The 14582-nt window shown below is 37.5% G+C and overlaps 1 protein-coding gene across 3 annotated transcripts in view; it reads right to left on the bottom strand.

Annotated features, from left to right (window-relative positions):
* The window catches only part of LOC143032340 (nucleosome-remodeling factor subunit NURF301-like), a 311934-nt gene that overhangs the window by 288546 nt on the left and 8806 nt on the right, over positions 1-14582 (bottom strand). For all 3 annotated transcript variants that reach the window (XM_076196918.1, XM_076196919.1, XM_076196920.1), the window contains exon 2: positions 372-612. In XM_076196918.1, the coding sequence (XP_076053033.1) occupies positions 372-612 (241 nt within the window). The remainder of the gene's footprint in view (positions 1-371; positions 613-14582) is intronic.

Raw genomic sequence — 14582 nt, 5'->3', positions numbered from 1 at the left:
CAATCAATAAGCACTTCACTAAGTTCATTCAATCATTAGCATCCAACTGCTCAATGACTGGCATGTACAAATCTACATAGATCATAAAGTAAATAAAAATCATGGTTTAATTACTTTATATCAAAAATTTATATACTGTAATTATATAAACTGGAATTGGCATCAGCATCAGCAACTAAGAATGAATAGGGCTCAGCATCGATAACTAATGGTAAATAGTAATTGGCATTGTCATCGACATCAGCAAAAAATGGAATTGGCACACCCCTAAACAGTATAACTACAATATATGTTACAACAGTATTACTTTTCAATAATATTAGCATTAAAATATTATATACAGTATCCAAGCCATTATTTAAAAAACTCACTTGATGTGCTGTACAAACATTACAGGTCCAGTCATCCAATTCAGCAGGAATGTCTTGCAGGGGTGGGTCGACACAGTCTAAATGATAGACAGCTGAACAAGAATCGCAGCACAAAAGGTCACCAGTTTTGTGGCAGACACGGCAATGGTCATCATACCTGATTTTGCCCTCACTTAAGAGATCTTCTCTTACGATTGAGGTTTGGAGGAACTGGTCTGTTAGGAACTGAAGAACTTGTAATCTGTAAAGGAAAATAAATTGTAAGGACATTTGTTCTGTAAAACTACAATTATACTAATAAAAACTAACTAAACGAATCTCCCAATGAGAAAAACCACAATCCCACATACGGAATAAGAATAAGAACCAGGGCTGTGGAGTCAGAACACAAAACCTCCGACTCCAACTCCTCCATTTTTGGCACCACCGACTCTGACTCCTCTTCGTGTAATTAACTGATTATGGCCTACATATGCTCCAATCTTGAGTAGACTTTTATCATTATAACTGGTTTATATCAAAGAATAAAGATATATGTTATAGTGTGGCTTTCCTATGTTTGACCTCTTCATTAATACTTTATAACTGAAGTAGAGACAAAAAAAAATTAAGGATATTGAAGAAAATTCAGTAAAAAAAAAAAAAGATTCCACAATGTAAGACATTTGGCATAATATATATCTTTGCAAATAAGTGATAAGTCCATTTCAAAAACAAAAATACAAACCTAATCATAAAAAAATGTAAGATCTTTTTTTACAAATATAGTTACTCTGGTTCTGTAACCGATCTTATCGATATGAGTACAATACAAGATACAGCTGAACATGCTTGAAACATGAAACTTTTTTTTTCAACTTTAAATATCCATATTTCAATAATTCAATGTTAAAAAGTGTAGAGGAAAAAAAAAAGAAGGGGAAAGGAGAGAAGAGATAGTATTATTACACATTAGTCTACAGCTGAAATCATAATTATCCTACTGTTTGGCAACACAGCAGTGGGAGTAACCACCAAACTGATGGAGTGATGGAAACGATGCATATGGAACTTGACAGGAAAATTACAGCTCCTGTGACTGTGTGTCAACAGGTGTAAAATGGAGGTGTTTATCTAATTTATTCAAGTAATACTTTTGATGTTTATCGGTCTATGTATAAATTTGAAAGCCAGCATTGCACAAGGACGTTTTGGGGGTTTAGTAGAATGACCTCTAAGATAAGAAGATGAGATTTATTACATTTTATAAAATTATGTTTCTTTTTATATATAATATACTTATAAGGAGTGTGCACTGCATAACTCTACAGACTAAATGAAGGCCTTATAAAGTGTCAATTTAACTGGAGTTGGAGTCAGTACATTTTTACCGACTCCGACTCCAGTGACACCGTAATTGCTTCCGACTCTGACTCCACAGCCCTGATAAGAACAAGAGACAAAAGTACTTTTTGTTCTGTTCTTCTTTCATAACCTTTACATTTTCACTTTTCAGTCACACATAAAAGTACTACAACCCAATCTATAAATAATGAGATACTGCATTAACATCCTTTAATTCCACCTAAGTTTTATAGACTCACAGACTGCTGACCTATTATGTTTTTTTTTATCTTGTTTAATTTTAATGTATACACTTTGATACATTGTTGGTCTCATCCTGACTCAGTCAACAAATCCGCCAAAAACACTTGTCTTTTACCTATATATACACCTGAGTTTCTTCCTCCCTTTTAAAGGAGGTAGCCAACCAAGGCATGCATCCACCCTCACCCATTTGTTTTTCTTTTATCTTAGCTCCTCATGGATGAAAGATCATCCCTGCCCCTTGCCCACTGTCCAGGTTAGAAGCAATGCTGCAAGACACACCACATGCAGAGTAGGTCCACCTCCACTACATTTACATTGTGACCCTCCCTTCCCATCTTCTCATCCTTTTGAAAAAATAGAGAAGATGAGAAATCCATTTGGGCCACATCAATTTATCATACATTCACAATCATCCTCCATTCACACCTATCTCTTATCTTCTCAACATCCCTACTCAACAGACATTCCCCTTTCACTCAAGGCCCACTTCACCCCAACCATCCATCTCAGTCTTCCCCTCAAGTTCACTCCATCCACCTCTGCCTTTCATACTATTTTTGCTAGTCTTTCCTCACTCATTCTTTCCATGTGTCCAAACCATCCCAGGGTTCTTTCATCAGTTCTGTCTGTCAGCTCCCTTTCCACCTCATGCTCTCCTCCTTACCTCATCATTTCTCACTCTATCCATCCTCACAGCCCCCAGCATACTTCTCAAACATTTAAATTCCTACTTTCTGCCTACCTTACATTCCAAATCTCACCCATAGGTGCAATCATTCCATCATATAACCTCTTTGCATTCATCTGCAAATACTTACTTCTCGTAACACTTTTCACTTACCTGTTATTCTAAAATATTTCTATTTCTATCCATCAATTTTCAAACAAACATGGTACAGTATTACATGGAGTTATTTAATATCATACTAATAATCTTTTTACACTATATGTAAGGGATACAAAGATATATATACTCCAACTCCACAACCAGTAACAACCAAGGTCTATAACAATGGAGTACCACAGGGCTCAGTTCTATCCCCCACACTATTTAATCTATACATGCATGACTTACCCACACCAGACACCTCAGAAATACAAATCTCTTCTTACGCAGACGACATAACAATCATATGCACACATCATAACACAGACAAAGCTGCAGAAATAATCCAGCCATACCTTGATACACTCAACACATGGTTCATCACAAACAGACTCAAAATAGCTCCAACCAAATCTACAGCAACACTTCTCACCAACTGGACAATAGAACACAAATACATACCTCATCTCTACATCAACAACACTCTAATACCACACACAAACACACCGAAAATTCTTGGTGTAACATTCGATACATCCATGTCTTTCAAACAACACATCACAAACATAAAAAACAAATGCACACCTAGACTTAACGCACTTAAGTCAATCACTGGAACGACATTTGGACAAAACAAAGAAACTAACATAACAATATACAAACAATGCATACGCTCAGTGTTGAATTATGCGAGTCCTGCATGGGCTCCTAATCTCAATGAGACACACCACAACACCCTTCAAATCATACAAAACAAAGCCCTAAAAACAATTACAGGCTGCACAAATACAACACCTACAGACCATTTACACCATGAAACAAAAGTCCTCAAAGTCAAGGACCACCTCGACATGAGAGGCACACAAACACTTGCCGCAGCCACCACAAACACATCACACTCGCTACACTACATAGCAGAACGCCCACACACACAAAGAAACATTAAAACAACACCCAAAGACCTTTAATACGCACAAATACTCTCTTCTCTTCCTCCACAACCACCAAATACCAGCCTCCGGAAACATATTCATAATCATATCACTCACCGCTCCATTAACACACTGAAAGACAACACACTGCTGCATGCCAGACCCCCTGATATCCACCCTTCTGAATCCTCTCTCCCACGAAAGGACAGAGTCCACTTGGCCAGACTGCGGTGGGGCCACCACCCAGCACTTCTAAGCTACCAGAAGAGGCTGGATGACTGCATTGTGAACAGCTGCCCAGGATGTAACACATCACCCCATACCATACAACACATAATGGAAGACTGCATTATACACAATCATGCACGCAAACAACACAACATACACTCTATAAAGGATTTGTGGGAAAACCCAGTTTCGGCTGTAGCATTCCTTGGGGAGACGGGACTGCTCGGACAGACAGTCTAGGGAACGACAACAACAACAACAATGGACTCTGCAGCTCCTGAAGCCAGTCATGTTAATGATTGGCAACAAGAGTGTGGAAAACAGATATGAATAGAGTGAGCTTAAGAAGACCAAGAACGAAATGGATAGCTGGAAGAATAGAGTGGCTTTGGATATACAGGCACACCTCGACTTACGTCATTTCAACTTACGTCATTTTTAAAAAATAATATATGGAAAAATAAAATTCAAGTTGTCATTTTACTTGACTTTACATTGGTCAGCTAATAATAATGGAATCACATAAACACTAAAAAACATTTCAAGCACATAATGTTACAATAAATAAGAATACAAGATTTTATGCCTTTTCCTTTTTGGCTACCTCCCTTGTAAGGGGGAAAAAGCCTTGGTATATGTATGTATGTAAGCATATATTATTGAAAACAGTCTAGCTGTACATTACACAAGCAGAAACATAGCTGTATTAAAGGAATTTGGCAGTACATGCAAGCAATAAGCATACATATAGATGCAACAAAAAAAAGTGTTTTTTATATAAAACATGTTTTTTATATAAAAAAAAAACTTGGAAAAAAATGAATATCTTCGTTTTTTGTATTTTGTTTTATGCAGCTCCGCCACTTATCCACCACTACTACAACCACAGCCATCAACCAGCAGGGATTCTACTGCTTCAAGCAATATCCCTACTTTCCAGCTTGAGTCGGATGATTCAGAAACGGAATATTCTGAGGGCTCAATTGATGAACCGCCCAGCCCCGGCGGCCGGCCCCAGATTTCCCCATCTGATATAGAGGAGCCTGAAGAGGAACAGGAGGTACCACAGGACTTGGATTGATGGAGTCAGAAGTTCAGAGCCTACTATATCTACAATGTCTGAGTCTGATGCCTGTTCCTAGGAACTTCCCCCCCTCCAGGAGATGGCCATGATAGAAGGCTCCATTTGCTCCTATCCTTTCACTCTCTTCTTGCTTTTTCCAGGCCCATAGACCATGATTAATTTGTGCATACCTTATTGTATATTCTATTTTATGTGTACGTTTAATCATTCATGACAAGGAAGTTTGGAGTGTTTAATCTTTGAAGATTATATTAAGAGTAAATTTTGTAAGGTAGCCATATTGGCCCATATACAGTATCTACACTTGTTGCAGCATCTGAATCCTGACTAAAAAGGTCAATTACTTGTTTATTTTTATACTGTGTCTGATGTCTCTTTGGATAAGGTAGATACGCATATGTAGAGGGATGAATCAAGTACTTACACCTGTTTTCATATACTTAATATTTAATATCTGAAAAAATTTGGACACATAAAAAAAAAGAAAAAAAATAAATAAATAAAAAAATAAACTTGTAATTAATTTTTTTTTTCATCACTAAGCATACACAGGACAGCTCAACAGCAGGAAATAATAATAATAATAATAATAATAAAAATAATAATAATGATTATAATAATACATACATACATACATATACCAAGGCTTTTTCCCCCTTACATGGGAGGTAGCCAAAAAGGAAAAGGCATAAAATCATTCCCACCCATTCCATTCCTAAATACACTCCACACCCCCTCCACCCTCCCTCTTATCTTAGCACCTCCTGGATGACGGGTCATCCCTGCACCTTGTCCATTGCCCTGGGTCAGAAGCAGGCGACACAGCACATCCACAGCAAGGCCGCATCATTAAATCGACGACCCCCCTCTCTGTCCCCCAGGCATAAAAGGAGAAGACGGGGAGAAATCCCTTTGGGCTGCATCAAATTTTGCTCACACATACTACCTCATCCCCCATCCCCCTGCCCATTTCACCTCATGCATCACAACATCATCCATATACAACCATTCTCTATTCACCCGTCTTCTGTCCTCTCCCGTCCTTCCTCAACTGACATTCCCCTCTTCCCAAAAGCCCCCTTCACCCCTTCCATCCACCTCATCCTAGGACGTCCCCTCATGTTCACTCCCTTCACATCTGCCTTCCATACCTCTTTTACTAGTCTTTCTTCACTCATTCTTTCCATGTGTCCAAACCATCCTAATACTCTTTCATCAACCCTATCTCCCAACTCCCTTTCCACCCCTGTTCTCCTCCTTACCTCCTCATTTCTCACTCTATCTAGCCTAGTAACCCCTTTCATACTTCTCAGACACCTCATCTCAAACACATTCAAACTCCTTCTCTCTTCCTCTCTTATGTTCCATGTTTCTGCCCCATACAGTGCTGTTGGCACAATCACTCTTTCATATAGTCTCCTCTTAGCATCCATTCCCAAATGTCTATTCCTCATTACACTCTTCAATCCACCATGGCATTTACTCGCTTCTCTCAATCTACATTCTACCTCCACCCCACTCCACCTTTTCCTGCCACATTTGCACCCAAGTATCTAAAACTATCCACTTCCTCCAGTCGCTCTCCCTTTATGCTCACTTCCAGTCTACTGCCACTTTCACCCCTTGTACATCGCATCACCTTACTTTTACCCACATAAATCTTTAGCTTTCTTCTATCACATACTCTCCCAAACTCAGTCACTAACTTCCTCAATACCTCCTCCGATCCTGCCACAAGCGCAGTGTCGTCCGCAAACAACAGCAGGCTCACCTCCCACTTTTCTCCATTTTCTTAACCATCTCCAATCCCTGACCCACTACCCTTGCATTTACCTCTTGCACTACCCCATCCATGTATAAGTTGAACAGCCAGGGCGACATAACGCATCCTTGACGAAGTCCCACCTTTACCTCAAACCACTCACTCTCTCCATTTCTAATCCTGACACAAGCTCTACTACTCTCATAAAAACTCTTGACAGCTCCTAAAAGATTTCCTCCTATCCCATATATCTGCATAACCTCCCACAGTGCCTTTCTGTCTACCCTATCCTAAGCCTTTTCCAGATCCATAAAAGCCCAAAAAAACATCCTTCCCCTTTCCTATAGCTTTCTCACATATCTGTCTTACCACAAAAATCTGATCTACACAACCTCTACCCGTCCTAAATCCACACTGTTCCTCACCAATTACTCCCTCTCTTCCTCTCCTAATCCTCTCAATCAAGATCCTCCCATAAGCCTTCCCAACTACCCTTAAAGGTCAGATATCAACAGATATACCATTCACCAAAAATCATCGAAAAAGTACTTTTTAAAAGCATACAAATAAAGTTTTTACCTATTACAGAAGAATTTATTCAGAAAATTCACTTTTAAATGCGCCTCGCATACCACTTTTCCGAAGTCTAGATTTTCAGAATAACAATATTGTTTGTTTGGCAAGTGTGACGTCACGAACGCAGAATTCCCCGAACCTTTCCCGAAGCGCACGGGCGGAATGTTTCGAATAGCAGATGACGCAATGAAATGAAGACAAAACTGTTTTTTGCCAAATTTGATAAGATGTAGATGGTGAAATTATATAGAATACTGTCAGTATGTTTTGTTATGTACATTAAACTGTAAATACAAAAAGTTATGGAAGACTTGATATCTGACCTATAAAGGTCAGATATCAAGACTTCCATAACTTTTTGTATTTACAGTTTAATGTACATAAAAAAACATACTGACAGTATTCTATATAATTCCACCATCTACATCTTATCAAATTTGGCAAAAGACAGTTTTGTCTTCATTGCGTCGTCTGCTATTCGAAACATTCCGCCCGTGCGCTTCGGGAAAGGTTCGGGGAATTCCGCGTTCGTGACGTCACAGTTGCCAAACAAACAATATTGTTATTCTGAATATCTAGACTTCGGAAAAGTGGTATGCGAGGCGTAATTAAAAGTGAATTTTCTGAATAAATTCTTCTGTAATAGGTAAAAACTATATTTGTATGCTTTTAAAAAGTACTTTTTCGAGCAATACGATGATTTTTAGCGAATGGTATATCTGTTGATATCTGACCTTTAACAAACTAATCCCTCTGAAACTACTACATTCACACTTGTCCCCTTTTCCCTTGTAAAGTGGAACTATACAGGCACTCCTCCAGTCCTCCGGCACTCTACCCTCTCTCCAGCAAACATTAAATAACCTCACCAGCCACTCCACCATCACTGTACCTCCTTTTTTTTGACATTCTGCATGGCATCCATCCAGACCAGGTGCCTTGGCTGCTTTCATCATGTTAACAACTGTCTTCACTTCATCCTTCCTTATTTCTCCTCCATTTTCCTCACTCATCACTATCATTTTCTTAGCATTTCCCACTGCAACTATCTTTCCCTCCCTATCCTCCTTCACATTTAGCAACTCCCTAAAATATTCTACCCATTTTTCCCTTACTGCCTTCTCTTCCATTATTATCTCTCCATCTGCACCTTCTACCTTTTCTTCTCTATTTGATTCGCCTCCTCTTCCTCTCTTAATTTCTTTCCAAAACATCTTTTTATTACTTTCAAAATTTTCTGTCATACTCTTACCCCATTTCACATCTGCTCTCCTCTTTGCCTCCTTTACCTTTTGCTTTACTTCTCTTTTCTTTTCTTTGTACCTCTCATATGACTCCCTCGTCCTATTTTGTAACCAAACTGTGAAAGCACGCTTCTTCTCTTCAACAACCTTCTTTGTTTCCTCATCCCACCATTCACTACCCTTCCTTCTATTTCCTCCTGTCCTTCTTGTTCCACACACCATTCTTGCACACTTTGTGACTCCCTCCTTGAACCATCCCCATTCCTCCTCCACACCTAGCTCTACTCTATCCTTCACTCCCTCCCACTCCTTCTCCTTTTCATTTAAAGAGTTTACTATAAGCACCTCCCTACCTTTTGCCCCTTTCCTTTTTCTCCATCTATCCTCCACTCTCAACTTACCTTCCACCAAAAAATGATTATAATAATAATGATTATAATAAAATTTATTATTAATTATAATAAAATTATTATTATAATTATAATATTATAAATTATAATAAAAATGATTATAAATTATAATAAAAATGATTAATAAATTATAATAAAAATAAATTATTAAAAATTTAAAAAATTATTAAAATAAATTATCAATTATAATAAAATGATTATTATAATTATAATATTATAAATTATAATAAAAATGATTAATAAATTATGATAAAAATAAATTATAATAAAAATTATTATTATTAATTATAATAAAAATGATTATAATAATAATAATAATAAAAAGCAGTTGGGCAGTACAAACAAGCAATAAGTTTACACAAGACATCTCAATAGTGAGAATTAAGCAAGTTTTAGTATGCCAACCAATCACAATAATAACAAAACATTGGCAACAAAAATAAAGCCAGTAGTTGCTGTATTTTTGCTGTGATTACGAACTTGTCATACCAAGATGTCTAACCTATATGCCCTCCAACTACATGAACTGGCAATGATCAGCATTGCCAGATACTGTTCTTTGTAATCAATTGTTGTACAATAAGGCTTCAAAATGTTGTACAATCATTAGAAAATCATCAATTCATTGAAAATGTCGTGCATATGGACTAAAAAGTCGTACAAATTTGCTAATTAAATCAAAATGTTGTAGGTCATATAGCACTGGGTCATACATCTGGCAGCACTGGCAACGATCATACCGTAGTATCATTCCTTGACAACAGATGGCATTACCGGTAAGTCAGATCGCCAATCAGCTGATGTTTATAAATGTAAATCACAGCATTTCAGATTAGATTGCTTTCATTTTTATGAATTCATTTTAAAGCACCAGTAATAATACAATAATACCAGCAATAAAATAAAGATGCATGGTGTTTAGGGTAGTTAAAAATACTGAATGTAAGCTGGATTAGTGAGCGTCAGAGAGAAGATTAGCCTAGGCCCATGGGAAGTCTCAAACTTTATCTACGATGTATAAGACGCAGGTTGATTTTTTGAACCAAAAGTTTTGGAGAAAAAAAAAAAAAAAAAAAAAAGTGTGTTCTATATGCACCATCACCCAAAAAAATAAAATAAAAAATAAATAAATAAAATAATGATAAAATATAATACATAAAACAGCACCTTACTACTCAAACATATACAACAATCTACCACCGGTGCCATGCAATACATCCACACAAAAACACATTCAAACCCAGATCACTTAACTAGTTCTTCAAGGCAGATGGCTTATCTCAATATTTCATCAACCCCAACCCCTACAGACATCAGCCTCAAAGAAAAACCACTCTCAAGAGAAGTAAGAACCACATTGGCATGCTTGCATTCAGGACACCATCCAGCTCTGAGATGGTACCAACAGAGAATAGACCTATACTCTATCGATTATAACTTAAGCCTTTAACTTCTTTAATACAATGACACCTATGTATGCATCATGAGCTACGAGTGGAGTATGCAAGGATAATGGCGTTGGATTCCTGATTATATTTATTTTGTAGATATAGCTAAGTGACCCCCGTATTCTGTGAATAGGCCTGATCACACTTACTGTGATGTTATATATATTCAGGGTAAAAGAGAATGAGTATAACAGCAGAAACTTGGTATTTTGTAATGCATGTATTGTGATGCATCATCGTACATCAGGCATCTGACTTGTATTAAAGGGGTTAAGCATGGCTCAGTGAGACCACGCTGCTGCCACATCACTCCATCACTCTCACCAGAGGGGCTTGCTACTTCTCACTCTCTCTTTATACACACATACATATACCAAGGCTTTTTCCCCCTTACAAGGGAGGTAGCCAAAAAGAAAAAGGCATAAAATCATTCCCACCCATTCCATCCCTGAATACACTCCACACCCCTCCACCCTCCCTCTTATCTGAGCACCTCCTGAATGACGGGTCATCTCTGCACCTTGACCACTGCCCTGGGTCAGAAGCAGTGTCGCAAGACACAGCACATCCACAGCAAGGCCGCTTCATTAAATCGGCGACCCCCCCCTCTCCGTCCCCCCATTGCTTATATATATATCTAAGGTGGGAACATTGCATTAGCCACATGAAATGTAGAGTTTACAGGTTCATTTCTTTCCCTCAATTCCCAAGCCATTCATTATCCACTTGTATTATGAATGAATGAATGAATATATATATATATATATATATATATATATATATATATACAGTGGCCGCGAAAAGTTTGGGCACGTAATTAACGAGACACAAATGTAAACACTTGACACATTTAAATAATCATTTAAAGACCTATAAATGGCTTATTACATACCTTATTTACCAAGCGATTTTCCTTTAAGCTTTATGACCTTCTCCAAACGTGCCGGGATGCATCTTGCCAGGTTTTGTACGTGTTGAGGAATAATATTATCCCAAATATCCTGTATTTCTGTTTTTAGCTTAGCTACAGTGGAGACGTCACAATCTTGAAGCTGTTTTTTAATTATATGCCATACATGCTCAATGGGATTTAGGTCTGGAGAATTTCCAGGCCATTTTTTGAAGTAATCAACACCACAGTCTTCTAACCATTGGGTAACAGACCGAGCTGTGTGAGCAGGAGCTCCGTCCTGCATAAACCAACTAGCATTGCACTTTTCAAAACTTTCAGGCAGGTTATCACACAATAACTCAAAATAAGTGTGCTGATTTACACTCTCATTTTGTGCAAGAAACACTAAATTGCCAACTCCACCAAATGCAAAGCATCCCCACACCATAACACTTGCAGCATGTTTCACCACTTTAGCTGTATAGCGAGGGTCATTAGGGTCAGATCCCCTGGGACGCCTCACACGCTTCGACCTGCAGCCCGACGACACCACAAACGTTGACTCATCACTCCACAATACTCGTTCCCAGTCTTCTAAGGACCAGTCCTTATATTTCTTGCAAAACTATGCGATCACGTATGTTTTTTGCACTTAGGAGGGGAAGAACTTTAGCACAGCAACTACGGTATTGTAAATCTTTGGCTAAATGTTCAGAAATACATCTTACAGACACATCATGCAGCAGTGCAGGGTTATTTTCTTTCAGTTTTCGAGCTGTGAGCATTGGATCTTTATCTAACTGCCTCCTAATAACCGTAGAAGTACGATTTGATATCTTCCTTGACTGACCAGAGCGATGCTTTGGAGTAGGAATGATGTCACTTCCTACGTCTCAAAATTTCTTGGTCCACTTTTGCACTTGACGCACTCCAATTTCCACACGAGTAGCAATATCTTTACACTTATAACCCTCCTTATAGAGGGTTATGATTGTAACAACGGTGTCTCTTTCCAGCTCTTTACCACCTCACATTACAGAGATATCAAGGCACAAAAACAGAGACCACCGCAAAAAGAAAAGACTACTCCCCATGAGAGATGTTTAGAAACTGACTCCACGTGACATCGAGTGCGCCTAAACAGAGTTGCCAAGTAGTGCATATTGTCTCGGCTAAATACGGGTACAAACGCTAGCATTGAAAAATAGCGAAAAGTTTGGGCGGAAAGTTGTATTTTTCGCATGTTTTGAGTTTAGCGGCAAGTTTGGGCGCCTATAATTTTGCGCCCAAACTTTTCGCGGCCACTGTATATATATATATATATATATATATATATATATATATATATATATATATATATATATATTGAAGTACAGAAAACAAATGAGTGGAAGGGCAGTTATCTCGAAGTATAACAAAAGAAACAATATAGATTTAATATATCTAGACTTTGCAAAAGCTTTTGATACCGTCCCATACGAAAGACTAATTACAAAAATAGCTTTACACGGAATAAGTGGTAGCCTATTAAGTTGGACTAGTAATTGGTTGAATGGTCGAAAACAGAGAGTTGTTTTAAATGGAAAAACCTCTGGATGGAAAAATGTTACAAGTGGAGTTCCTCAGGGTTCCATTCTTGGGCCACTTCTATTCATAGTATATATAAATGATATAGACCATGGACTAAGATCTACTGTTTCCAAATTTGCTGATGATACAAAACTGTGCGGAGTGGCAAATGATCACTCAAACCAATTAGATATTCAAGATTTAGATAAATTACAGCAATGGTCTGAAAAGTGGCTAATGAAATTTAACACAAGTAAATGCAAGGTAATGCACATAGGTAAAAATAACAGTAAGTACGATTACAAGTTATTTGGAAATTCGTTAACAAAAGTGGATAGTGAAAAAGATCTCGGCGTAATTATCAGTAATGACCTCAAATCATCCAAGCAGTGTATTTAAGCCTATGAGAAAGCAAACAAGATTCTGGGACTGATTGCATGATCTTTTGATTTCAAAAGTCCATCACTCATTAACAAGCTATATAAATCGTTAGTTCGTCCACATTTGGAATATGCTGTTTCCGTGTGGTCACCGAATCTCATTAAAGACATTGACAGACTGGAAAAAGTACAATGGCGAGCCACAAAACTGATTCCAAATATCAAAAATAAATCATACGAAAATCAACTAAAACACATGAATCTGTTTTCCCTAAAACAGCGTAGACTCAGAGGTGACTTGATACAGGTCTTTAAGATTTTAAAGGGAATTGACAACATCAAGTGACAAAATGTTCACATTGAATGAGAATCAGACAAGAAACAATGGTCTCAAACTGTCCGGAAATAGATTCAATTTGGAAGTGGGTAGAAACAACTTTGCCAACCGTGTAGTTAATGAATTGTATAAACTTCCTGCACAGGTAGTGCAATGTAGTTCAGTTCGAAGCTTTAAGAATCATTTAGATAAGTACCTAATTAAGATGCTGTAATGATTATAGTTTTATTTTATATTATTTGTTTTTGTTGTTATCATTTGTCTGTCTGATTTTCATTTATTATTAGTTATATGTCAATTTATTATTATTTACTATTTACCTGTTTGTTTATTATTTAACTATACCTATGCATTTATTTATGTATTTTATTTGTTATTTAGATTATGTTTTTATTTATTGTTTTATTATTAATATGATTTTTTTTTTGCATCCGACCTAGATATGGATCAAAAGGTCTCCTGTCAGTATGCTCCGCCTTTGTAATCCTTTGTAAACACAGAGAACAGTTGTAGTTTTATTCACTGACGTTTCATCCTTACCAGGACATTCTCAAAGTACTTTGAGAATGTCCTGGTAAGGACGAAATCTCAGTGAATAAAACTCCAACTATTCTCTGTGTTCAGCTCACCACCTTTCCACTCATATATAGTACAGTATATATATATGGATGACCGCATTGTGAACAGCTGCCCAGGATGTAACACTTCACCCCATACCATACAACACATAATGGAAGACTGCATTATACACAATCATGCACACAAACAACACAACATACAGTCTATAAAGGATTTGTGGGAAAACCCAGTTTCGGCTGTGGCATTCCTTGGGGAGACGGGACTGCTCGGACAGACAGTCTAGGGAACGACAACAACAACAACAACCATGAATTAGAGTCAACTGACTATAACAATAAAATCAAACTACCCTGA

Source organism: Oratosquilla oratoria, chromosome 13 (assembly GCF_046742065.1).
Source record: "Oratosquilla oratoria isolate Oo_2021 chromosome 13, ASM4674206v1, whole genome shotgun sequence".
In the NCBI taxonomy this organism is placed as follows: Eukaryota; Metazoa; Arthropoda; class Malacostraca; order Stomatopoda; family Squillidae; genus Oratosquilla; species Oratosquilla oratoria.
Note: the sequence above shows the minus strand (reverse complement) of the source record. Positions and strands in the feature narration are given on the sequence as shown.